This window comes from Eleutherodactylus coqui, chromosome 6 (genome assembly GCF_035609145.1).
Source record: "Eleutherodactylus coqui strain aEleCoq1 chromosome 6, aEleCoq1.hap1, whole genome shotgun sequence".
In the NCBI taxonomy this organism is placed as follows: Eukaryota; Metazoa; Chordata; class Amphibia; order Anura; family Eleutherodactylidae; genus Eleutherodactylus; species Eleutherodactylus coqui.
Window position 1 is genome coordinate 226,600,971 of NC_089842.1, and position 27,783 is coordinate 226,628,753.

At 45.5% G+C, this 27,783-nt stretch overlaps 1 protein-coding gene across 1 annotated transcript; it reads left to right on the forward strand.

Annotated features, from left to right (window-relative positions):
- The first annotated feature begins 4,138 nt into the window (after nt 1–4,138).
- On the forward strand, nt 4,139–6,651 carry LOC136631626 (E3 ubiquitin/ISG15 ligase TRIM25-like). The gene has a single exon (XM_066605911.1). The coding sequence runs from the start codon at nt 4,139–4,141 to the stop codon at nt 5,756–5,758; it is 1,620 nt and encodes a 539-aa protein (XP_066462008.1). The 3' UTR covers nt 5,759–6,651.
- The last annotated feature ends 21,132 nt before the right edge of the window (nt 6,652–27,783 follow it).

Below are 27,783 nucleotides of genomic sequence, written 5' to 3' on the forward strand. Positions count from 1 at the left end.
TCCAGAGTGCTCCCAGTCCAGGAGTGGTACCTGACAGATAACACAGACTGTAGGACCGGTTTCATCCTGTGTATGCTCCCTGATCTCTGAGTTCTGCTCTATTTGCACTGTAAAGAATTGTACCTGCATTGCTGTGAATAATTGTTTTGCCAAAGTTATATAAAGTAAAGTTATACTGGGCCCTAACTGTTCCTAAGGGACGCGAGGTACTATACACAAGTGTCTGTGCTTATTCTCCGCCATGTAGCATACCGGTGTGTGGGAACAGTGGCGTCACGCGTGATAACTACTACACCCATCTTCCTGTTTATTGGCATTCCCTACCCTAGGGGTGTCGACGGTGGCCTGCAATCCTATTCTGGCCTTGGCTATGTGTCATCCCTCTGGGAACAGAGCCAGGTAAGTGCCGCCGTGACAAGCCAACACTGCACCCTCCCAGTTCCCCACATTTGTCAAGGGTTTCCCTATGGCGTGTTGCACATTGTGTCTAAAAGGGCCTTTATCTAGGGCTAAACTTTCCAGAAGATTGGGCACTGTCTGAGGGAAATTTGTTATTAAAGATTCTGGGGCGCATAAAGGTCCTATCCCGATATGAATCATATTTTCTGAATCAGTCGAACAAAACACATCTACACGCAGTAAGGTCCGATGCCCAGAATACCCAGAACTGCATATCAGGGAAAATATAGATCTGACCATATACATGTGTAGACTCTATGCGTAGGTACAGTCATGACTAAAAATACACTGAGCCAATATTCATAATCGGCTGCCCTCTCACCGAGATAAGACTGAAACTAGGGAATTATGATTTTTCAGAGTTCCTACAAATCCTACCCTCCCTTCTCTGTATGACGTCAGAGGGGGTGGGCAGATGGTGTGTACTGTGGGATCCCTTTAAAATGTGGGACCCCACAGGTCCAAATTGGCAATCCACGAAGTGATACTATGGTATATGGGTTGTCCCTTGTTCTAGGAGCACCCCCGAAATCAGACCAATTGGACCGATATCCAAGTCCGGTAACTTTCTTTTAATTTCTCCTGTTTATTTTAAACCTGCTGAGTGTATTACCTGTATTCCTCATACTCCCATGTAACAATTTTTTCGTATATCTTTGTACATTTTATATATTACGCTGCTAGACCTTCAAGCTTGCAATACTGCAGTGTGATCGAGGCGGGATCGATAGATATTGTCCCTTCTCCTCTCACCACTTTTGGCTGTGATCAGTCGGCAGCTCCCTTAGAAGCTTGCTAGCACTACTAAGCTCCCTCCACCTCCCTTTGCTAGCAGCTCCTGCAGCGAAGGGGAGACACACCACTGAGGAGATGGTGGGTTGTTGTTAGGGTTGTCACGGTGGCACTACCAACTCCTTCCCTGAGGGACATATGAAACCCCGGCCAAGGCACTGCTAGGCCTCTTCCAGGCAATGCTATGACAGTGTTTACCTGAAGAAATGGTGTAGTGTGCTTGAATAAAAATGTCACGGGTGACACCACCGTTCCTTACGCCACAGGATGTTTGACGGGAAAAGTAAGATAGTCTACACTCAGATATTTGACAACTTCAGTCACTGGGAACGGTCAAAGACTGGAACTTTACTTTCAGAGATTATAACTTCACACACCAATGCAGGAGGAACAGTTTAAAGAGGTCAGGGAGGAGAACAGAGGATGAAACTGTTAAGGACCGCTGCACGGTCACATAACCTTTCAGGTCTTGAGGTCCAAATTACATCTTACCTGGATGCATCCCAGAAACCAAGAACTAAACTCAGAGTCAGTTTTCAGTTCCCTCAGATACGCAGAGATGAACCACGACAGGTATACTAGTTCTCTCCTGGCATAAGGCGGGCATACTGAGCATTTATTCACTTGGTATAGTTCTAATACAGGAAAGGAATGGGTTATTAGTCACAGCGTTAATCTCATTGGGTTAGAAGAACATTATGAATCATGCATTGTTCAGCCCTTCCCTGTAATTCATCCAGAAATGTGTAAAAATAAAAAAAATATATATACTCACCTGGTCCCGGCAGACGGAGTTCAGCGCGGTCGGCTGCAGTCCTCCTGAACTGCTCTGAACAGCTGTGAGTAGTATTCAGCAGCCGGGGATTTAAATTCCCCGCCTGCTGAATGAGCTGCCTCTGATTGGTCACAGCCTGACCAATCAGAGGCAGCTCTCACTCACACCCATTCATGAATTCATGAATGGGTGAGTGAGTGCTACCTCTGATTGGCTCAGGGGCAGCTCTCAGCTGAATGACAGCTGAGAGCTGCCCCTGATTGGCCCTGCGCTGAGCCAATCAGAGGCAGCACTCACTCACCCATTCATGAATTCATAAATGGGTGTGAGTGAGAGCTGCCTCTGATTGATTTTAAATCCCCGGCTGCTGAATACTACTCACAGCTGTTCGGAGCAGTTCAGGAGAACTGCAGCCGGCGGCGCTGAACTCCGTCTGCCGGGACCAGGTGAGTATATATATTTTTTTTATTTTTACACATTTCTGGATGAATTGCAGGGAAGGGCTTATATATTTAAGCCCTTCCCGACAATTCATCCCGCGATCGCCGGCAGCCCATTGCTTTCAATGGAGCCGGCTGTATTGCCGGCTCCATTGAATTCAATAGGCTAACATCGTTCTTCTCTGCCACAGCTGTAACAGGAGAACGATCTTTATGCTGACAGTGCGGGGGGGGGGGGGGGTCTCACTCTTGCCACTATTGTGGCTTAATAGTGGGACCTGGGAGCTTGAGATGCAGCCCAACATGTAGCTCCTCGCTGCCCTATCCGTTTCTGTGTCGTTTCCATCACTTTCTTGGGTTTTGCAGATTTTCACAAATGAAAACCTTAGCGAGCATCGGTCATATACAAAAATGCTTGAGTCACCCATTGACTTCAATGGGGTTCGTTACTCAAAACGAACTCTCGAGCATCACTGAAAGTTCGACTCGAGTAACGAACACTCGAGCATTTTGGTGCTCGCTCATCTCTAGTTATTAGTCACAGCGTTAATCTCATTGGGTTAGAAGAATATTATGAATCATGCATTGTTCAGCAATTGCAAAGTGTGAGAGCCCATGAAATGTCCTTCAAGATATCTGGTTTTTCTCGCGGCGTTATCTGGTCCTCCCTTGTGATTTTAGACGGTCGTACTGTCTCGTTAGCACAGTCAGTTCTTCTTCCAAACCTCATGGGGGAGTTTCTTCTGATAACAATTGTACCAGGCACCCAGACTTGATTTTCTCAGAAGAATAAAAACAAATCATTAGACACTGTACCGTACCTTCTGCTCTAAACTTATTTTCTGCTTTGCATTGCTGTTTTACTACACACGAGCTTATTTACATCTTATAATGCTCCATTTTGTATCTAGCGTCCATTTTGAGACAGATTCTTCCATATTATGAGCCTGTACCTTCTCACAACCAGGCCTACTATCCACGTTATCTGTATGACTCTGCTCCTGGACACACACACTCCGGGACACAGGATGAAATCGGACCTACAGTCTAAGTTATGTGTATGGCTCCGCTCCTGGAAACACGCACACCAGAGGAGGACACAACACTCTTTTTTTACTCTCACCTTACATTCCTATTTATTCCTTACATACCCTTGTAACAGGACAATTGCTTACAATTTCCAGACATATCCCAGACATTAACCTCTTACATGCTGCAGCTGTGCAATACACATAACTAAAGACAAGACAATTTGCACAGAGCATCCACATAAAAGACATGACTTGTATGACAGTTACGGAGGGGCCAGATATATGTACTTTGACCCACTACACTCCCATAGGCTTCTATGGGAGCTTCTATTGCTGCAATCAGCCGGCAAAGGGATGGGTAGGGAGGGGGAAAGAGTATAGTATCACTAAACTCTCTATCCCCGACTGACGGAATTCCGAGCTGTGGCGTATATGCGCTGCCCCCAAACATGTGAATGGGTGATAAAACTTGGTCGTCACTTTCTCTTATTTATGCGATTTTCAGCCGCAATGTAGGTGGCCGACAATCGCAATGCCTGTGTGAATAAAGCCTTAGAATGTGGTGATGAAAAAAAACTACCGTGTCCTTTAGAGGTAAATGAATGACTACAATTTTGTTTCATTTCCTCCTTCTGATAGCCATGTCGTCTGCTGCTGTGAGAGACGAGCTGCTCTGCTCCATCTGTCTGAGCACGTATACAGATCCTGCAATGCTGAGATGTGGACACAACTTCTGCCGGGTCTGTATTCATCGTGTGCTGGATACACAGGAGGAGTCAGGAGTTTATTCCTGTCCTGAATGCAGAGAGAAGTCTCAGGAGCGGCCGGCACTGATGAGATGCTTAGCTCTGTGTAACATCATGGAGAACTTCCTGATTACTACTCCGACACAGGCGGAAGCCGAGATCTTCTGCACTTACTGTGTGTACTTTCCTGTACCGGCTGCTAAATCCTGTCTGCACTGTGAAGCTTCTCTGTGCGAGAAACACCTGAGAGTTCACAGCAAGTCAGCAGAACATATCTTATGTGAGCCCAGCACCAACCTGGAGGACAGGAAATGTTCTGTCCATAAGAAGATCCTGGAATATTACTGCACTGAGGATGCCGCTTGTATCTGTGTGACCTGCAGTTTGGCTGGAGAACATCGGGGTCATCGGGTGGAGATGCTGGATGAGGCCTCTGAGAAGAAGAAGAAGAAACTGAGAAATGTTCTCCAGAAACTGACCACAAGGAGGGAGGAGACTGAGGAAAGAGTCCGGAGTCTGGAGGAGAGCAGGAGGAAATCTCAAGAAAAAGCATCTGGAGAAGCAGAGAGAGTCACTGCCCTGTGTAGAGACATCAGGAGACGGCTGGATGATCTGGAGAAGAGGGTCCTGAGTGAGATCTTTAGGCAGGAGAAGGAAGAGTCACTCTCACTCTCTGCTCCGATGAAGAAGCTGGAAATACAGAAGGACGAGCTGTCCAGGAAAATTAGACACATGGAGGAGCTGTGTAACATGACTGATCCACTGATTGTCTTACAGGAACCAGACACCGGGGACTTGTGTGATCCTGAGGACACGGTGGAACATGATGGAGGTGATGGGGACACAGGGGGACATGATAAACTGCTCCATGATGTAGATGGTCCGGATGTGGCTGTGATCTCAGACACATTACACACATTATGTGACATAATTACAGATATAAGGAGGGGGATCTATGTGGAGGGCCCTGCAGACATATTACTGGATGTAAACACTGCTGGTAATAATATCCATATATCAGACGACCTGAAAACTGCAACCCGGACACAACAGAACCAGAAGCGTCCAGAAACAGCAGAGAGATTCCAGTATAATCAGGTGATGAGCAGGAGGGGATTCTCCTCAGGTCGACATTACTGGGATGTGGAAGGCAGTAGATTTGGGTGGTGGAGGGTGGGGATGTGTTACCCCAGTATAGACAGGAGGGGGCAGCAGTCATGCATTGCATATAATAACAAGTCCTGGTGTTTGAGGAGGTATTGGTTTGATAATCAGTACTCAGTGATACACGACAGTAAAGAGATCCTGTTACCTCGCCAGATCTCCAGTGATAGATTCAGGATCTGTCTGGATTATAAGGCTGGGCGGCTGTCCTTTTATGAGCTGTGTGACCCCATCAGGCACTTATATACCTTCACTGCCACCTTCACCGAGCCCCTTCATGCTGTATTATGGGTAGATAAACCAATTTTTGAACCTACTGGTATGATTAACAGTTTGAGAATTTGCAGCTAAGGAATCACAGTTGCTGTAAGGAATTTCCCAGAGCCCGGGGATGTAGAATATTCAACATAAAACATTTAGGTGATCTGTTGGGGTCTAATATGGAGGCTCCTCCGGGATTATTAGCCTGGGTTCACACAGGGCGGATTTGCTGCGGTTTGCCATTGCATAATCGCACTGCGGCAAAACCGCTGCGTTTGCAGCGCAATGCAATGCAAATGTGTTTGGGCAAAAAGCTGTTCTCACAGGACGGAGTTTTTCTGCTTTGCTGCAGTCCAGAAATGCAGCTGCGGTGCGGTTTTTCAAGACACAGTATGTCAATTCTTTTCCGCAGTGCTTTTTTGTCCATAGACCTCTATGGACGCAACAAAATCCGCACCAAAATACGCTGCAAAAGTAAAAACGCGCTGCGGAAAAAAACGCTTGCGGATTTTCCGTGCGGAAAATAAGCAAGAAAAAAATAACCTTTGAAGCGGTTTTGCCGCAGAAGCAGTTCTTCTGCAGCAAAGCCGCAACAGAAAAAACGCGGCAAGACTGCAACAAATCCGCCCTGTGTGAACCCAGCCTTACTGTTATTAGCTTACTTCCTTGTACACCATTCTAGATCAGGGTTCCCCAACTCCAGTCCTCACCCCCACCTCCCCCCCCAACAGGTCATATTTTCAGGATTTCCTCAGTGTTGCACAGGTGATGTAATTATTGTCAGGGCCTCAGACATTGCCACTGGTGGTCTTACCATGGGATATCCTGAAAACATGACCTGTTGGTGGTCCCTGAGGACTGGAGTTGGGGAACACTGCTCTAACAGGTCCTAAAGTTGACAGTGCAACACAACATACCGCCCAAATTGGATAGCAGTCTGGTCTGGCCATACGGAACACATTTTCAGCATAAGGCCCCTTTTGAAATTGTTCTAAGCCCCTCATAGGCTATAATAAGCAGTGATTAATAAGTAACCATCTTTTTTGTGTCTGCGGCAACTCTTAGGTCTTATTCACAGGGGCAAGTGCGACTTAAGTCAGTGAAAAACTGACTGAATTCACTGCGACAGTATGTGTGTTTTACTTCCGTTTTTGTTGTGTTTTGCGTTAATGGATGAGCGTCACCCGAGTGTCATCCATTTTTCACACACGTCAAAAAAAAACCCAAAACAGGACATGTTCTTATTAATGTGATTTAAAACTCCTATTGAAGTCAATGGGTGCCTGAAGATAAAGGCGGGCACACGTATGCCATATGGGTGCATTACTGCCAACACCCGGCGGCAACAGCTTCGATAAGTCACGGGGCTCATCTGAGCTTTAAGTCATGCCCATGGGGTGGCTTGATAAAATGTCTGCCAGATCGCAGTATGATGAAATGCTATGCCATTACATCATACTACAGGAGCGATCAAAGCACCGCAAGTTGTTGTCTCCTCCGGGGACTAATAAAAGTAAAAATAAGATCAATAAAGTTTTGATAATTATTTTTAAAAAAAGTAATAAAAGTTTAACCCCCCCCCCCCTTTGTCAGATTTATAATAAAAGAATCTAAATAAAAAAACAAAATACATATTTGGTATCGCTGCGTCCGTAAAAGTCCGATCTATCAAAGAAATGTATTATTTACTCGCACAATAAATGTTGTCAGTGCACGTACGCAGTGTCATCTGCATCTGTGTCGCGGGGCGGATGGCTTCCATTGACTTAAATAGAAGCTGTGGAAGCCATCGGTGCAGGAAAACCACACAGAATGGAGCATGCTGCGGGTGTTTTCCTGCGTGTGCGATCTGCTCGCCGGGGAAAATGAAATCCGCAGGTATTTAATTAACTGCGGGTGCCCAATGATCCCCTATGGGAGCGGATCATGCGTGCGGGAGACCTGCGCAGATTTAATAAATCTATTTGCCCATGGACATTGGGCCTTATTGGAGCTAACCGAAGAATGGCCACCAAATTAGAAGCAGAATCTTTATCTTTTGAAACGTTCTAAATAAATACTTTACAGTTTTGTAAATCTCTGCTTGCTGTTCTAAAAAAGAATGACAGCAAGCAGAGATCTTAAAAACAGTAAAGAACTGTAAATAAGCTGAACTGGCAATAGACCAAAGATTGTGGTTGTGACATATTATTGTTATATAATATTTCTATTATTCTGGTGATTTGTTCTTGTCGTGTAATAATCACGCTGTATCATATGCCCTGTTATCGGCCGTATATAATAAAATAGACGTCTTTCCTGGATGTTATCACTGCTTTGTCATATGTTTCACCATTCAGGAGATGCAGAGGTAGCAGTCGCCCTGTGCCTGAGGTTGCCCCATAAGCAGGTCCCAGTATTACAATGTCACATGGTCAGTGGAGGCCTGCTACACGTATTACATTGGAGCCCTGGAGCTTCAGTTTACATCTCAGATGATGGCCGTCGACCAGAGACTTGTGTTCCAGGTCCTTAGAGGATTAGCAACACTTTCAGCAATGCATTCAATTTAGGAAGTCTATGTCACGACAATACTAATAGATTTAACACAAAAACAGTTTATTTCTACTTATTGCCAGCAGGGGGCAGATTGTTCTTTAAAGGAGATGTCCCGCGCCGAAACGGGTTTTTTTTTTTTTAAACCCCCCCCCCGTTCGGCGCGAGACAACCCCGATGCAGGGGTTAAAAAAACCACCCGCACAGCGCTTACCTGAATCCCGGCGGTCCGGTGACTTCAATACTTACCGCTGAAGATGGCCGCCGGGATCCTCCGTCTTCGTGGACCGCAGCTCTTCTGTGCGGTCCACTGCCGATTCCAGCCTCCTGATTGGCTGGAATCGGCACGTGACGGGGCGGAGCTACACGGAGCCGCTCTCTGGCACGAGCGGCTCCATAGAAGACTACAGAAGACCCGGACTGCGCAAGCGCGGCTAATTTGGCCATCGGAGGCCAGAAATTAGTCGGCTCCATGGGAACGAGGACGCCAGCAACGGAGCAGGTAAGTAAAAAAACTTTTTATAACTTCTGTATGGCTCATAATTAATGCACAATGTACATTACAAAGTGCATTATTATGGCCATACAGAAGTGTATAGACCCACTTGCTGCCTCGGGACAACCCCTTTAAGTTGAACATCTGAATTCTCTCCCATTATGGCTTCTTCATCAAACAGGATATAATGACGGAGCTCACCTGATCGTGACGCCACATGGAATAAGATGGGGCATGGCCGCTTCAGGCTCTTCACTTTAGGAGACAGCCACCTGACAAAATGTGACGGGTATCAGCAACTGCCTCTTTAAACCCTTAACTTCTTAGTGACGAAGCTTGTTTGCACCTTTGTAACTAAGCCAAATTTTGGAAGTCTGACATGTGTCACTTTAACATAGAATAACTCCGTAAAGGTTTTGCATATCCCAGTGATTCTGAGATGTTTTTCGCCACATGTTGTAATTTATTTAGGTGGTAAAAATAGACTGATAGTATTTCTGAATATTTATTAAAAGTGCCAAAATTGGAAACATTTTGGAAAATTTTTTATTTTTCTTCACATTTTCAACTGTAAGATCTCAAATATGTGCAAACATGTTGTAGACATTTCTGATTAGATATATATTTCCATCTGTTTGCTTAATTCTGGATGCACATTTAAAAAACTCTATTTTTTTTTAACCATTACAAATTTAACATCACTTATCAACATTTTGAGGAACATTTTCAGAATGATAAATGCCCCCACAAATGACCACGTTTTAAAAGATGCACCCCTTAATATATTCACTGAGGGGGTCAGGAGTATGTGGACCCCACAGTTTTCAGGAATTAATGCAATTTAGAGGAGAAAAAAATAAAAAATTTGATATTTTTGCATATATGTCATTTCAAAGACAGATTTTTTTTCTGTAGTGCACACGAAAATGAGAATTTACACCCCAAAATGTATCCCCATGTTTGTTCTCTGCTCAGAGACATCTACATTGTGGCCCTAATCTTCTATCTGTATGCACAGCGGAGCCCAAAATGATAGGAATAGCCGGTGGCTTTCAGAACAGACATTTTGCTTGAAGGTGATTTAGGCCCCATTGCCCACTTGTAGAGCCCTAGAGCGGCCAAAACAACCTTCAGTAGCCGGGAACCAGGCAATTTCAAATGTCCAACAACGACCTCCTCTTCTGCGCATGCAACACCATTGGGCTTTTGGCGCGCAGCGCAGAAGACTGCTGGGAGTCTGTTCTGGATCAGATCATCGCAGGACATCATGGAGGAGGGAGGTGAGTATTTTCAGCACCCCTCATGGATGCGATCCGTGAGGAAAGCTGAAACTCTAACTTTTTAATTTTTATTTATGTTAATGCGATTGGCGCTATCCATTGGATAGTGCCGATCACATTGCCCGGGACCCCCCCCTCCCCTCCGCCCACCATGACTGCTCCTGTTGTCAGTTACCTCCGGGCATTGACAGCATGGAGCTGTCACATCCATCGCCCGCGTGGCTTTACTCCAAAGAGAATGCATGTTTTTACGTCCTCTAGGATTAAAGCCTACTTAGCCTGGACATGAAAAGGCACTGGGGCCGTCAGTAAGGGGTTAAGGGCCAGGTTGTTTCAGTCCTAAAGAACCAGATACTTTTTACGGATTTCACCCATCTGGTGGTTTTACTGCCCTATTTTTTTCTTCAGCTACCTAAATTATTTTTGCTGTGATGCAAGAAATGCGGGAAGGAGTTGGTGTGAGAGTGCAAGTACCGCCTGCTCCCCGCTGAACGCAACCAGGGAGGAACTAGCATTCTCTTGTTTACTCATTTGTCAGATTTTTTAAACTCTTTTCTTCACTGAAACCTTCCTTCCTTTACTATGAAGTATCTTGTCTCTCTGAGGGTACTCCTACCTATCGCACACACCCAAACACACGCGCGATTAACACTCAGCAATTTTCTACTTTGCACCGTGCATGCTATCACGTTTTCCTTCCAGAAAGCTGACATGTATCCTCCTATATAGGCATACAGCGGGATACAGTTGCCCTTACAGCTCCCTACCCCAGAGCATAGACTCTTCTGTTAACCCTCTTATAAAAGTCTAAGGCCACTCTCAAACATACTATCGGCAAAACTCTAGAATTTCGATTGCGGTGTTTTGCCGCGATTTTACTTTTGTTTTCAGATGCAGGTTTCTGCCACCGACTGTGGCTTTTAATGCACCCCATCATTCTGATGGGTGATGAGGTGCGTTAATCGCACTAAAATAGAGCAGACAGTGCTTAAAAATCACGGCATTAGAAAACACCGCGATAGAGCGCGAGTCTGTGAGGCTCCATTAAAATCAATGGGAGCCTTGTACTGCGATTACTGCGGCATTCTGAACGCTGCAGTAATCGCGGTAAAAATCGGACATGTGAGAGTGGCCTTAGTGTACTGAACAGGAGAACAGGCATACGAGATAGAAATCAGTAGGTTTATGTGTCGTTCCTGTAAAGGGGAGGGACAAGCCAGGTGAAGGAAGAATTTGAAATGCTGGCTGAATCCCATTCACATCAGTAGGTCTCCGTCTGCACAGCTGACCTGGGCTTCTCCACAATGTACTGAGCTTCTTGTATCAAAACAACTAGAAGTGAAACAACCCTTTTAGGCCCCCTGTCCACCGGACGTTGCGGTATCCGGCGGGAGATCTCAGCCGCAGGAGCCGCTGCCCGGGAGCAGAAGCCGCAGACAGTTCTCCGCAGGTCAGCCTAATCTGATAGATAGACTGACCGCGGAGAATGGGGGCAATTTGCAGCATGCTGCGAATTGCTGGCTGCAAGCGGAAAATCGCAATGATACACCGCTCGTGGACAGGGGGCCGGCGCTTTCCATAGCTTCAGAAGGCGTGATTCGCTGGTGGTTTACCGCTGGTGGAATCACTGCCGTGGACACGCGGCCTTACCCTTGCCAGTTTCTTTGCAGTTTGCTGTACTGTTGCTCCTCACTGCAAGTCTCCTGGGAGCTCTGCTGTCACTATGGTTTACATGACTTCCACTGCAGGAAGGGGCATCCCGAAGCAGCACAGACTGAGCGGAGGATGGAACAAAACTTGCTGGTTGCCTACCTTTAGTGTGGCGCTTCATAGCAGATGCCAATCTCATTCCAAGAGATACTACTGCATAGCCAGAGCTGGAGGAATCAGTACTGACTAGAGATAAGCGAGCACCAAATTGCTCGGGTGCCTGTTGCTCGAGTTGAACTTTCTGCGATGCTCGAGAGTTCGTTTCGAGTAACGGACCCCATTGAAGTCAATGGGCGACCCGAGCATTTTTGTCTATGACCCATGCTCCGCTAAGAAAGTGATGGAATCAACACAGAAATGGATAGGGCAGGCGAGGGGCAACATGCTGGGCTGTATCTCAGGTTCCCAGGTCCCACTATTAAGCCACAATAGCGGCAAGAGTGGACCCCCCCCTAACAATTTTTTCTTCGGACAAACCCTCATTAGCAAGGCACACCTTAGCTAAGCACCACACTACCTCCAACCAAGCACAAGCACTGCCTGCGGGACACACCGCTGCCTCTTCTCCTGGGTTACATGCTGCCCAACCCCCCCGCACGACCCTGCGTCCACAGCGCACACAAAAGTGTCCCTGCGCAGCCTTCAGCTGCCCTCGTGCCAAACGCTGGCTGCATAGCCACACCACCCACATGTCTATTTATAAGTGCGTCTGCCATGAAGAGGAACCGGAGGCACACACTGCAGAGGGTTGGCAGGGCCAGGCAGCGACCCTCTTTAAAAGGGGCAGGGCGATAGCCCACAAAGCTGTAGACAATCGATGAGAAATTGACGTTCGATCTTCATTCTAATCCTGTGCCACCTCCGTCAGGAGCTGCAAACGTGGGCATGAGCTACATAGCAATGGGGAATCCATGTACCCACACAGTATTCATTCTGTCTATGTGTCGCATAGCTCAATCGACACTGCAAGGGGAAAGCCATCTGCACTTTGCCCCCTATCCAAGTCAGTCAGTGTCTTTGTGCCAGACAGGTCAAACACCGCGATGGGAACTAAGTGTGCACCAACAGCATATGTGGGTCCTAGGCAACCCAAGACATGAACAATTAATAAATCAGAGTGGCCAAACATGGCAGACTTGCACCGCACCGACGACATAGGCCTTGGCCCACCGCCTCAGCAATCGTAGGCAGGAAGCGGACTTTCACTGGACATAGGCCTCTGCACAAACCCTCAGCAATCGCGGGCCTGCTGCGGACTCCAAGCGTAGCTGTGAACGTCTCATTAGCGCTGTATTGCTCCTCTAGTTTGTCCCAATGCAGTGCCCCGGATAGCTGAGCTAACGTGAGATAAAGTACAGGTTGGCTTCGGCCCACACTCCATGCCCTAGTCAGTCTGGCCTTTTTTCATAGTCACAGGCAGGTACAACTCCACTTTGGGAAGTCTGTGTGGATCCACAGCATGGGTGGGTCCCAGGAAGCCACCAACGAAACATAAATAAATCCCATTGCAGTGCCCCGGATAACTGATCTAACGTGACATAAAGTACAGGTGGGCTTCGGCCCACACTGCATGCCCGAGTCAGACTCGTTTTTTTTAATTAATAGTCACAGGCAGGTACAACTCCCCTATGGGAAGTCTGTGTGGAGTGGACCCACAGCATGGGTGGCTTCCTGGAACCTAGCGACGGTACATAAATAAATCCCATTGCAGTGCCCCGGATAGCTAAGCTAATGTCAGATAAAATACAGGTGGGCTTCGGCCCACACTGCATGCCCCAGTCAGACTGGGGTTTTTTAATTAATAGTCACAGGCAGGTACAACTCCCCTATGGGAAGTCTGTGTGGAGTGGACCCACAGCATGGGTGGGTCCCAGGAAGCCACCGACGGTACATTAATAAATCCCATTGCAGTCCCCCGGATAGCTGAGGTAATGTCAGATAAAGTACAGGTGGGCTTCGGCCAACACTGCATGCCCCAGTCAGACTGGGTTTTTTAATTAAATAGGCACAGAAAGGTACAACTCCCCTATGGGAAGTCTGTGTGGAGTGGACCCACAGCATGGGTGGCTCCCTGGAACCCACCGACGGTACATAAATTAATCCCATTTCAGTGCCCCGGATAGCAGAGCTAACATCAGACAAAATACAGGTGGGCTTTGGCCCCACTGCATGCCCCAGTCAGACTGGGTTTTTTTATAAATAGACACAGGCAGGTACAACTCCGCAATGGGAATTCCGTGTGCACCCACAGCATGGGTGGGTCCCAGGAAGCCACCGACGGTACATAAATTAATCCCATTGCAGTGCCTGCTTTAAAGCTGAGGTAACGCGAGAAGAAATGCAGGTTGGCTTCGGCCCATACTGCATGTTCCAGTCAGTCTGGGTAATTTACATAGTCACAGGTCGGTACAACTCCGCTATGGGAAGTCTGTGTGAACCCACAGCAGGGGTGGGTCCCAGGAAGCCACCGACGGTACATAAAAATATCCCACTGCAGTGCCGCCCTTAAAGCTGAAGTAACGTGAGAAGATATGCAGGTTGGCTTTGGCCCACACTGCATGCTCCAATCAGTATGGGTAATTTACATTGTGACAGGTACGTAGAACTCCGCTATGAGAAGTCTGTGTGCACCCACAGTATGGGTGACTCCCTGGAACCCACTGACGGGGTGGGGTGAGTGAGTGTAAGGAGAATTTATGTGTTATCAAAGAGAAACGATCCCAGATCTCGTGCAGAAGTCTGGACCCAGGAGAAATTCTACTCAAACCAACTTTATATGGTATCAAGTGATTTTCTGCTTTATTCTGAGGTGGACAAAGCATATATAGCCTAAATGACATCATAGCAAAACGTATATACCTTCAAGATGGATAGAATATATGATAGGCTTAAGATAAAAAATGATTAACATAAGTTACACCTTCTAGGGTGTATCTATTACATACAATGAGACCACTATGAATTCAGGAGAAAGGAATGCATGTAATACTTTACAGACTTACCCCCTGTAGTGTGTAGCTTCCTGTCTATAGATATGCATACATGGGGGGTCTAGTAGACTATCATCTTTCCTGAGAAGACATGGAGGCCTAAAGAAGGGTTATATTTTAACCCTTTCACTACTCATACCAGTATCATGCTCTACAAGGCAATATAGAATAATTAACTGATACATTGATCTACAATTTTCTTAACATTCCCCACTTTAGATCAATATGTCAACACAGTAAATACACATATATAATGACTCTACCACAGACCCCCTGGCTACGGCCCGAAGCTTTATTACCAGGACGCCTGGGTTCACACTTCAAGACTAAGTATATAATTATTTCATATAAAAGCATTACATTGATATATATATATATATATATCTATAAAGTCATTCCACCAATTGTACCCACAATTAGGCCCGCCTCCAAGAGAAGCTTGGCCTTGATTTATTATCCAATTGATGTTCCTTTCTTCATATATAAATGATTGTCCATCATGATATAAGATCTTACTTATTGAAATGTCACTCAGTTATTAGAGCGATCCTCCGGTACAATTAGAGCGCACTGGAATCAAAATGTCACACTTCAAAATCATCAAAGAAAAATGGCGCTTTCTTCATAGAACTTTTAACCATCACTTGTCATAAAAGGTGGTCACCTGACCCAGTAAGGCATCTTGTTCTTCGTCATCTTGTATATTTTGGAACATAGTTTTGGTGATGGAAGTGTTAATAATAATAAGGTTTTGTAACAGTCCTCGAATACAGCAGCAACCGCAAAGTACTAGAATGGAGGCAAATACTGACATAGAGACTAGTGTGGAGTATATGACTTGTGACCAGTATCCGAACAAGCTTCCAACCAGTCTGTGAATGGATTGTCTATGCCAGAGTTATCAGCTGGTTCATTTTATTATGCATTTAACCCTTCCAGTGCTCGAGTAACACTACCATCAGGTGCTGTGTTATTAGGAATGAAAGTACAACAATATCCTCCAATCATTTTACAAACTCCTCTTTTTTCTGCTAGTAACATAACAAGAGCCATTCTATTTTGCCATGCAATAAGTGTAAGGTGTGTCCTAGTTGTTCCGCTAGGCCCTTGATTGCATCTCTTGTATAATTAACAAATCTCTGTTGGTTATAATATATATATAATCCAGTCTACATTTTTATTCACTGTTACCCACCATGCAAGAAGAGACTCAAACCCCCTGCAGCCATCCGATTTCTCGTCCCATACTCGTCCGGTACCCCCCTTGGGACCCCGATGGGTCAGAGGAACCTTTGGGAGAGGTGTCCCTAGTTCTCCGGACACGGCCCTTGCTGTTACCCTCGGAGGTCATGAGGTATATAGGCATTATCAGTTGTACCAAGCACAATCCCGTTAGGGGCTGTACCTGGCACCTGTTCTAGGCCCGGTCACCACACAACCATCACACGTCTGTGCGTGCTCTCTGTAGCTCAGGCCATATCCCAGAGACAGCGTGCCCTTACGGTTCTCCTCTCCGCACAGCATCCCTCAGGCAGTCTCCCGTAGTCTGCCTTGGTCCCATTACCAGGTAGCGCGAAGCAAGTCTAACCCCAGGATCAGAGGCAACAGCAGGTATTTGGTCCCTGCTCACAGGTGGAAGCAGCAAACTCAATGTATAACATGGATCACTTATCTGTGGGGGTAGGTACAGTTAAGAAGCTTAATCACACATTTTACGTTCATCACAGCGTGAGGACTTGTCATTAACTTTCATCTATCGTGGGGTCAAGTCTTTCTATCTCATATAATTATTAATAACATATTCTCTATACACAATATTTACTGCATAACATTAAGATTTACACAACTACTACTACTCCAATCATCTGCAGTCGCTTGGTCCTCCAACGTTAACAACCCCCCCCTCAGGAATTTCTCTTATCAGGGAGAGGTGATGGAGTAAGATAAACAGAGCTTTAGCTGTGGCTGGACTACTACAGATAACTGCAGCATCCTTGTGCTATCCTTCCCTTAATAGGGACACTCAGCTCTCACATTATCAACAACTTCATTATTATTATATCTTACGTGACATTATCACATTGAAAACACCATTTAACAATCAAAATCATTGCAAACCAATCACAGAACGGACATGTACACAAATAACAGCAAGAATGGACGTTCCCTGTTCACACAGGTTTATACTAAACTTCATTCCTGATCATCTTCATTACAGGTCTATTCATATCAAGCAAGCAGAGCATGGCTAGAGTCAGTCACACTCCCCCCTCCCTTTTTCTCACTGAACTCTAAAGCTGAAAGGTGGGGGTGAAACAAGCATTCCCATGTAACAGATGATTTAACCATTTGTGAGCTGACCCCACCTTATAGCACACACTTAATAAGGTAGACAACATATCATCAACACACAGAGGACAGTGATGGAGGCTGCTGACTATTCCTATGCAGTTCAGAGAAGGCACTAATCACTGGTGTTGTGTACTACAAGTGCAAGCATTGGGATGCCAGGTAGAAGGTACAGCTATGGGATGTAAGGAGCCAAGATGGCGTCTGGGCGGCGGCCAAAGGTATTACAGCAGGTACTAAAATGGGCGCAGGCCATGACTAGCACTAAGATGGCCACCAGGGACGTGGCCTGACTAGGAGTACTATCAAGCCAGGCAAGCATCTAGCCACGCCTTACCCCTTTGTGTGCAATGCCAACAAGTCCCTCATCTGACACACATCTATAATAATCTTTGTGTATAGCGCCAACATATCCCGCAGCGCTTACATAGACAGGGGATACAGAAAGACAGAAGTACAAACATTACAGAACCACGGTTACATAGTAATCAGCTGATGGAAACAATAGGGGTGCGGGTCCTGCTCCAACCAGCTTACATACTACAGGTAATGGGGTGATACAGAAGGTAAAGGGCTGGAGATGTGCACTGTATGGCGAGGTGGAGATGTGCACGGTATGGCGAAGTGAAGAGTGAGGGATGCTACACACATAGACAATGGCCAGACATCCAGCCGTGTGACGGCAGAAACGGTGCGACCGCAGGAGCGGTCCACGATGGCCAGCAGGGACTGCAGCCAGTAGGTCAGGGAGCAGATCTACCAGTATGGCGCTCGTCACTCCTTCTATAGAAGTTACACTCAGAGCTCTCCCAGCATCCCCCATGTGTCGGACGGCGCCCCCTCCTGGTCTTATACTCCCTTCTGCATTGTTTAGCACAAATAATACAAGACAAAAAATTTTTTTAGAGTAGTTTGTAAACCCCTAGGCTGTGAATACTTCCCATATGAGTGCTACCATCCCCCCTGTTGAGACATGACACAGCCCATGGCTCAAAACTGCTGCACATCTGAAGAACGATTTAGGTAAGATAGCTTTTTTTTTTTTTTTTTTTTTTTAACGGAGATGTACAGCCCATCTCACTGGATCCTGCCGGCTGCAGCCAGAGGGTCATCATAGATGATTCTGGTAAGAAGCGCTGTCAGAGATGCAGAATTTGAGATCCAGGAGCTATAGAAGTTTGTCTGTTACGATCGTGTGGGCAAGCAAAGCACGGAACCCACATGATCATGACCAAAGGGGACGCACACGGGTATCACCAGGGTCACACGGGACTCACACCGGTTTCAGGCAACTGACCCTGTGCTACAAGGGAGGATGAGAGTGGCCCTACCTAAGCGGGGACATTGCCCTAATAAGGGCAGCCCAGCGGTCTTCGGATCTGGGCCCTAGCTGATCCTAGGAGCCACACACCAGAACAGGATGCATTCACATGCCACATGACAGACCCAGAATACACTGCATACAACATGCAACCACTAGTAACAGATTGGAAGCTGAATATAAATACCAGGTATTGGTTGACATGTTGTACAAGATGTTGAAAGCTAGCAGGCCACTTCACGGCTCCTGGTTATACTGCTAGTCCCTACACTAACCAGGAGTCCAGCAGAACCGGACACCATTCACACCACACGCTGCAACAGGACAGGACACATATAGCAGGTCACACAGCAAACTGACACAAAACTGACAGAATTTAAACGTACAAACGGACATGAACCAAGTCACACTGCAACCCTCACCAGACAAGCATTCATGACGGCCCACCTGAGGGGCCATATAGACTGACCAGGGGATTGGCTAGCAGACAGCACCACACCCAGCCAGCTCAATCATTAACCCTGTGAGTGCTGTGCTGCTGGAAACACAATAGAACAACAAATCCCAGCAGCACACGTAACATTCTCATTCCCAAAAAAGGACATCATTTGCTCATAGTTTTGGGACCTCCAGAATTGCTTGCCTACCTTCATCTGACAGGTTATACCCCAAATATTTAACCGTTTGCTGACCGTATTGGAGTTTCTACCTGTTTACTTTTATGGCCTTGCTCATAAATAAACCTCAAGAGTACGACTGTGTCCCCCCACAATTCTCTCCACTGTCTGCTGCTGACTACCAACATGCAGTAGTCGCTGACTACCTCTAAGAGGCTGGAACTGGGCTAAGTGTACTGACATAGCCTGGGAGACAATTGTTGGAGATTCACAGCAGCCCTGAGGTACTCTGGTGAAGGTATACCTAATTTTATCATAATATCTCATTACAACACATTTACTGGACATATTCAAGACTACATAATCTGACATTCACAGGCTTATTTGTCTCTAGGTCTGTTATAACTGGTTCAGAGAGGGATTCCCTGTGGGTCTGGCCATTAACCCCTCTTACCAGGATATGACTATTACTACATTTTACATTGGCTACATATTGGGATGTATTAATGTCCTGGTGGCTCCTGAGCCCACCAGGAAAGTAATCATCCGCCCATTCACCTGGAGATCTATCTCAGGCAGTGGAGATTGCCATGAGATCCTCCAAGTGTTGTACATCGCCCCCTCCTAGTCATTTTTCCCCAAGGTCGCTGAGAACATTATTTCTCAGGGCACTCTCAGGCAAAATCACTAGACTTCCATTATTCAAACACACATTTAAATCCCTGAGCTGCACCCGACCTCTGCTTCTCCCTCTGTCTTTACTTTCACATCCTCTTGCTATCCAATAACCTCTCTGACTTTCTTGAACCATCATATCATATTCCTCTCCCTGTATAAAAAACCTCACTTTCTGACCCTTTTCTTTGTAACACTTTTCTGCATGTTTTGCATATTGCAAAACATCCTGCAACGATCCCATCCTCATGGTAACTATGTATCTCATTATATAACCTCCTATTTCCTTCTTTACTGCACTTACAAACGTGTTCCTTAATGGCTGATTATATGCAGCATTAGGATCATCTCTCATGCCCCCTGATTATACTATGGAAGGGGTCTACCATCTCCTCCCCTCCCATTCTAATTTCCTTCTACAGAACTCCAATCTGGCCATAGAATTATTCTATCTGCTCTCTCTATTTTTCATTCAATTGGAACTCCTCATTAACCCTTTGAATTGTTCATCAAACTGTCGGGCGTCTCTTTTTATATGGGCGTGACAGTTTGGGGCTTCTTTTAACCAGACTTCAGCAGCGGATAATCCGTATTTCTGCTGATCTTTTAGCTGATTTTGTCCGTATTTTATCACATAATTCTTTACAACTAGGACTTTTAATTTATTTATTTATTCCACTCATCTCAATCACTCACACATTCGCTTCATGCAATATAAGACAGCAATACAAATAGTACATTATGTTAGTAGGCGGCCGCCCTCTTCATATTCTTAGTTACTCTATAACACAATATCAAAGAGAAAGTAATAGAAAGATAAGAAGTAAAGTTCCTGGACACCCCTGTGTCCCATGACGTCATCTAACCACTTTTTACGTGTCGCACGGAGTTAATTCTTTCCTGTAGCCTTCTCACAATGGCTATGGTCTCACATAGACTACTGCTATTGCCCCTTTGGCAACCCATTCGTCTATACTTCTCATTTACCTTACACATTTCACATAGACTACTGCTATTGTCCCTTCGTCTATGATTGCCTCTCATTTACAGTACACATTGTAAATTCTACTAACACTAAAGTATACAGAAGAAGAAGAAGAGAGAAGAAAAGTTTAACCATTGCTATACTTACTACACGTTATCTGGGAGGCTTCCAAATTCTCCGGCTAGTTCGGAAAAACGTCACTGTTTCAGACAGGATGCCCGACTGGCCTCTAATTACGTCTAAGCAAGACGGAGGTCTTTTAATGATCGGAGAGTACTTCAGACCCACCTTTTCACAGCCAGGCTGTCCTCTCCCTCTGCAGTGAGTGATTCCGGCTCGAAGGACCAAAAATGTAAGGAGAATTTATGTGTTATCAAAGAGAAACGATCCCAGATCTCGTGCAGAAGTCTGGACCCAGGAGAAATTCTACTCAAACCAACTTTATATGGTATCAAGTGATTTTCTGCTTTATTCTGAGGTGGACAAAGCATATATAGCCTAAATGACATCATAGCAAAACGTATATACCTTCAAGATGGATAGAATATATGATAGGCTTAAGATAAAAAATGATTAACATAAGTTACACCTTCTAGGGTGTATCTATTACATACAATGAGACCACTATGAATTCAGGAGAAAGGAATGCATGTAATACTTTACAGACTTACCCCCTGTAGTGTGTAGCTTCCTGTCTATAGATATGCATACATGGGGGGTCTAGTAGACTATCATCTTTCCTGAGAAGACATGGAGGCCTAAAGAAGGGTTATATTTTAACCCTTTCACTACTCATACCAGTATCATGCTCTACAAGGCAATATAGAATAATTAACTGATACATTGATCTACAATTTTCTTAACAGTGAGTGACAGCATATTAGCCTGCCATGGACAAGTTTGTCTTCCACAGCATTGTCTGGCTGCCGGCATATTTGTAGTGCTTATTGCGGTTGCGCCTGTCCTACTGCGATTTTGCTGATGGCGATTGTGCCTGCCTTGTGGCGATACTGCCTATGGCGACCGTGTCTGCTTTGAAGAGTAAGGGGTATTGGATTTTTGGCTTTTTCTGTGAATTATTCATAACATTGCAGTGCCCTGAATAGCTAAGGTAACGTGAGATAAAATGCAGGTAGGCTTCGGCCCACACTGCATGCCCTAGTCAGTCTGGGTAATTTTTTGGGGGGCCATGTACATTGAACACCGCGATGGGAACACTTAGTGCACCATAGTATGCACAGACCCCCAGCAAAGGTATAAGCTGACCCCACTAACAGTTATGTTGCAGAAGTCTAGGGAGACCCTATTAACACTTCTGTAGTAACAGTATAGACGGACCCTAGTAACATTTCAGTAGCTGCAAGATAGGCAGAGCCCAGTATCAGTTACATTTCAGTAGTAATGGTATCGACAGACCCCTGTAACATTTCCGTAACCGCAGTATAGGCAGAGTCCAGTATTAGGGCTCCTGCCCACTTGCGTTTTTTTCACGCGTTATAGCTTGCTTTTTTTCATGCCATATCACTGCTTTTTTTTCAAGCGATTGTCAATGGGACTTTCTAATGTTAAAAACACTTTGCAAGTCAGTGCGTTTTTAACATTAGAAAGTCCCATTGACAATCGCGTGAAAAAAAACAGTGATATGGCATGAAAAAAAGCAAGCTATAACGCGTGAAAAAAACGCAAGTGGGCAGGAGCCCTTAGTGGGATTTCAGTAGTAACAGTATAGACAGATAGACAACACCTATGTGGAAAAGCTAGTATTTTCTGAGACAAAAGAGGGGCATTTGATTGCAATGAAAAGGATATTCAAGGTACTGAAAGTCTGCACTCCTCCTCATCTCAAGCTGAAATATGGAAAGGCTTCATTCATATGTTTTCTGTTGTCCATTTCAAAGTGTTAGCAAATAGCAATCCAAGTTTCCGGCTACTACCATGGATCTTTCTTAGGAATTACCAAAGATGATCACAAGTAAAGGCCTCATCATCAGTCAGTCCAAAATCATTCAGGGAGTATGTGGTTCTCAGCTGGCCTGCTTCCACCAAGGATCGGTGCCTGCTGCTACTCTGTCCCTTGCCCTGCAGGGATGCTGTGTTCTATAGTCACCTGTTTTCCGACCTCAGCTGTACGCTTATCTTTGGACTTAGCAGTACCAACAAGTTGGAAGCCACCATTGCTCTACCAGTCGGCTGAAAGCTTCAGCTAGGGATAACGGACTAGTACCGCAGTTTTATTTAGTTGGTTTTCGGAATGTGGCCAGGATGAAGTTGTGGATTGTGGACCCAGTAGCGCGGCTTTATTTAGTTGGTTTTCGGAATGTGGCCAGGATGAAGTTGTGGAGTGTGGACATAGTAGCACGGTTGTATTTAGTTGGTTTTCGGAATGTGGCCAGGATGAAGTTGTGGAGTGTCGACCTAGTAGCGCGGTTGTATTTAGTTGGTTTTCGGAATGTGGCCAGGATGAAGTTGTGGAGTGTCGACCTAGTAGCGCGGTTGTATTTAATAATTACCTTTTTATTAACAATTTTCCATTACAATTCCAAAAAGAAAAAAAACAAAGAGAAGAAAGACAGAAAAAACAAAGAAACCCTTTTCATTGTTAACATATTGAAATGTAGTAATACTGTAGCAATATCCAAATTATACCGGGACTACAGCGCAGACTAGAGCATATATATATAACCTATTGAAAAGGAACAAAATAAGGTAGGATGAAATAACATGAAGTAAAATAACATGAAATAAAGGAGGGACACTTCTGATCGAGACTGTTGAATTATTTGAGTCCAAAATCTATCGAATTTACCATTCTACCGTATGTTTCCAGGGTTTGGGTAGGGCGGGGGGGATTTCGGTCTATGGAGGGGAAGTTATAACATGTGGAGGGTCAGCCGGTCCACCTCATCTGGGTTTAGCAGTTAAGGGAGGTGGCATTGCCTTTTCCTGTCTTTAGGGATTGTTGGTCATATAGTCTATCCAGGTTGCCCAAAAGGTCATTCGTGGGCCCCCGGAAGCAAATCTTCGTGAGTATGCCTCCTCTAAATGAAATGTGTGGTTTACTAAGTTCCTTACTTCCAGTACGGAGGGGGCTTCCTTTGCTTTCCAGTATTTGGCAATTGCCATACGTGACGCTAGGAGAATGTGTGAGGTGAGAGCCGCGTAGAAGGGGGATAGATTCTTTGTGTTCAGGAAACAAAGGGCCAGGGACGGGTCGGGGACTACATATTGGTGGGTGACTGAGTGAATGAAGTTGAACACTGTGTTCCAAAACGATCTTATGACTGGACAAAGCCACCACATGTGAAAATATGTGCCTTTCGCACCGCACTCTCTCCAGCAGGTCTCCGGGATTAAGTTGTTCATCTTAGATACTCTAGCTGGGGTAAGGTACCAGCGAAGGAATATCTTCTGGGATGTTTCCCAGTGTGCAATTCCATGCGATATCTTTTTCGTCCATGCAAGCGCCCTTCTCCAGTCTTCCAGACTGAATGTTTGTTTAAAGTCGAGCTCCCATAGCGTCCTATGGGCTGATTTGGTTTGGGAGATCTGAGAGAACGAGCTCTCGTAAAAAGTAGAGATGCCTCCGGAGACCTCTGTTGAGAGCGAGTAGAAAGTAAAGGCCGTTTTGGGGAATATTGGTATACTAATATCCAGGGATTGAAGTGCATATCTCAATCTTAAGTGTGAGAAGCCCAGTTTACTAGGGAGATTGAATTTCCTGCTTAATGTAGGGAAGTCCATTATATCAGCCCCTTCCCATAGATCTCCTACTTTCTTCACCCCAGCTCTCTCCCAGATCCCAAATTCAAAGTCCAGGAGTATAGAGGATAGGAATCTCAAGGGGAGGGATATGACCGAGACCTTTTCCGCGTTGGATGCCACTAGTTGTTTCCAAATCTGCACCGATACCTGAAGACTTGGTAGGATACGAGTCGGCAGTGGGGGGGGGGGGGGGCTAACTCCAAGGAGGGAGATCAGGGGGGCTCCCAATGTTGCTTTTTCTATGCTCACCCATTTTGGGGGGGATGAGGTGACCCACCAGTGTTTAATTTGATCTAGTATAGTGGCTGCGAAGTATCGCTTAATATCTGGTGCTCTCATACCTCCCAGTTCGTATGGTTTTGCTATAGTGATGAATTTTATCCTGGCGTGGGATCCTCCCCAAATGAATTGGTTAATCAAGGCTTGGAGTTTGGTTATGAATTGGGACGGAATTGGGATTGGTACTGTTCTGAAAACATATAGGATTCGGGGTAGTATCATCATTTTGACTGCCACTATTCTACCTGCCCAGGAGATGAAGGGTTTACGAAACTTACTTAGAATCTTGGGGATACTGGTAAGAAGTGGTAGATAGTTTTTGGAGAAAGTGAGGGAGCTGGGGTATGCTATGTTGATGCCCAGATAAGGCATGGAACTGCTGCACCAGGTGAAAGGGAATGCTTCCGTAATGCTTTGGGTCATCTTGGAATCCAGGCCTAAATTTAACATTTGGGATTTTGTGTTGTTGATTTTATAATACGAGACTTCTCCAAATTGGACTAAAGTGGACTGGACATGTGGCAGAGAAGAGGTTGGGTTAGTAATGGCTAAAATGACGTCGTCTGCATATAAACCAATCTTATGCTCTTGTGATGCTACTTTGATCCCTTGAACGTTTGGATTAGTCCTAAATTTTTCAGCCAGTGGTTCCATTACCAAGGCAAATATTAGGGGGGAAAGGGGGCACCCCTGTCTTGTACCATTAGAGATGGCAAATGGAGAGGAAAGGCATCCCGAGGCGAATACCCTTGCTGACGGGGCAGAGTACAGTGACATAATTGCTGTCTTGATATGCCCTGAAAATCCAAACCTCTCCAGGGTGGCTTCCAAGAATCCCCAATGGATTCGGTCGAATGCTTTCTCAGCATCTAGTGCTAAGAGCATAGCAGGTGTTCTGTTCCTTTCGGCCACCCTGACCAGGTCTAGAAAGCGACGGGTGCCATCCGGCGCCTGTCTTTGGGGGACAAATCCCACTTGGTCTGTTGCTACTAATACCAGAAGGATTGTGAACAGTCTCATACTAAGAATTTTCGTGTAAATTTTCACATCTGTGTTCAACAGGGAGATAGGTCGGAAATTGGCTGGGGATGTATTCCCCTTCCCTGGTTTGGGGATTGTAACTATCAGAGCTTCTAACATCTCGGGTGGGAAGGAGCCGTTTTCGCCCCGTTGAACACAGACGCCAGATGCGGGGCCAAGAGCGTAGCGAATTTTTTATAATAACCATTTGAAAATCCGTCCGGGCCTGGGGTTTTGTGAGGCTTAAGTATTTTAATTGCGTCCTCTACTTCCCGAGAGGAGATCGGAGAAGAGAGATTTTCTATTTGCTCAGGAGACAGGCGGGGGAGGTTCACACTTTGTAGGAAGCTTTGGATTTCTTCCTTTTGGGGATGATATATGTTTTGGTTATTTTTTAAGTTATATAAGGAGGAATAATATGCAGCAAATGCGTTCGCCATTTTTTGGGGATGGAAGATTTTTCTGCCCTGTGGGTCGAGGAGGTATCCAATCCTCTCTTTAGTTCTAAGATCTTTGAGCTGCTTTGCTAATAAGGCCCCGTCCTATTGTCGTGCGCATAGAATTGCATTCTGAGTTTTTGAAACGCGATGTCATGTTTAGAAACCAACAGGTTTTGTAGCTTCGCCCGAAGGTTAAAAAGGTCCGTTGTCCTTTGTGGGGTAGGTTTATTTTTATTTAACGCTTCTAGGGATTTAATTTTGCCCATTAGGAGGTTAAATTCCTTTTCTCTCTTCTTTTTGGCTCTTGCTCCAAGTTTAATAAATATGCCTCTCATGTAGGCTTTGTGCGTATTCCACACTGTGGAGATGTTCGGGACTGATCCTATATTGTTTGCAAAAAATCCTTCTAGTTCCTCTTTAAGAGGTAGTTCGTGCTCAGGATGGTTTAAAGTGTATTCATTTAATCTCCATGGGAATGATGGGCAGTAGTTGAATTTCTCTTGGAGCGTTAAGGATATGGGGGCGTGGTCAGACCATGATATTGTTCCTATATCCGCCTGCAGAACCCCCTCTAGGCCCACCCACGGCAGCAGGAACACATCTATCCTAGAATAAGATGCATGCGGTGCAGAGAGAAACGTGTAGTCCCTCTCCGACCCATGCATGCACCTCCACACGTCGTATAATCCTTCTGAGTGTATGATTGGGACAATGGGTGACATGCCCCTGCCGCTCGCGCTGGAGTCCAAAGTAGGGTCCATCACCAAATTCCCCTCTCGAATTTTTGCCACTTCGGAAAGAACATGTTTGAAGAATTTGGCCTGCCTTTTAAATGGGAGGTAGACATTTACTAGAGTGTATGTGGTGGCGTTAATTACGCAGACTAATATTAGAAATCGTCCGCCTGGGTCTACGTATATGTTTTTTTGGGAAAATGTAACGTTCCGGCTAATGGCTATCATGACGCCTTTCTTTTTTTTCCCTTCGTTTGATGCCAGAAAAATGTTTGGAAATCTAGGGTGGTTGCAGGGGGGATGTTTATCTCTTAGGAAGTGTGTCTCTTGGGCGAGGAAGATGTCTGAGTGGGACTTGAGGGCCTGTCTCCAAAGCATGCTACGTTTATAGGGGCTGTTCAGGCCTTTTACATTTAGGGATGTGATATTAATGGGCATAACTGGTAGGTGGTTTATACGTTGGGGAGTCGTTGAGTTTTTTCATATTAAGTTTGATGGGGGGGTAGGGAAGCGGCCTCCTTCTGAACCTTTTATAACTATATTTGACATAAGGAGAAAAAACATCATCAACAATTAACAGAATCAAAATATTGTTCACCCAGCGCCTATCTGCACTGGATGAATGAACCTTAGGGAGGGGTGGCATTTCTAACCATCCACTTTAGGCTCCGTAAGGGAGAAATATAACGATGGGTTTAAGACCCTTTCCAACATCAATTTATGCGTGTCTGCCATGCTTATCTGCTGTTCTCCAGTCTTGTTCGATTCTCGTAGGAGATTCTACTGCCGTCCTCAGGGGCTTCTGAAGGATAGGGATCCCCCATTGTTTCAGGAACGAGACGCCTTCTTCTGGCGAGGTGGCAACCTGGATAGTTCCGTCTTTTGAAATCAGTAGTTTGGTTGGGAATCCCCATCTGTATTT

Coding starts and splice junctions, on each gene's coding strand:
- LOC136631626 (XM_066605911.1), top strand. CDS start 4,139: ATGTCGTCTGCTGCTGTGAGAGACGAGCTGCTCTGCTCCATCTGTCTG.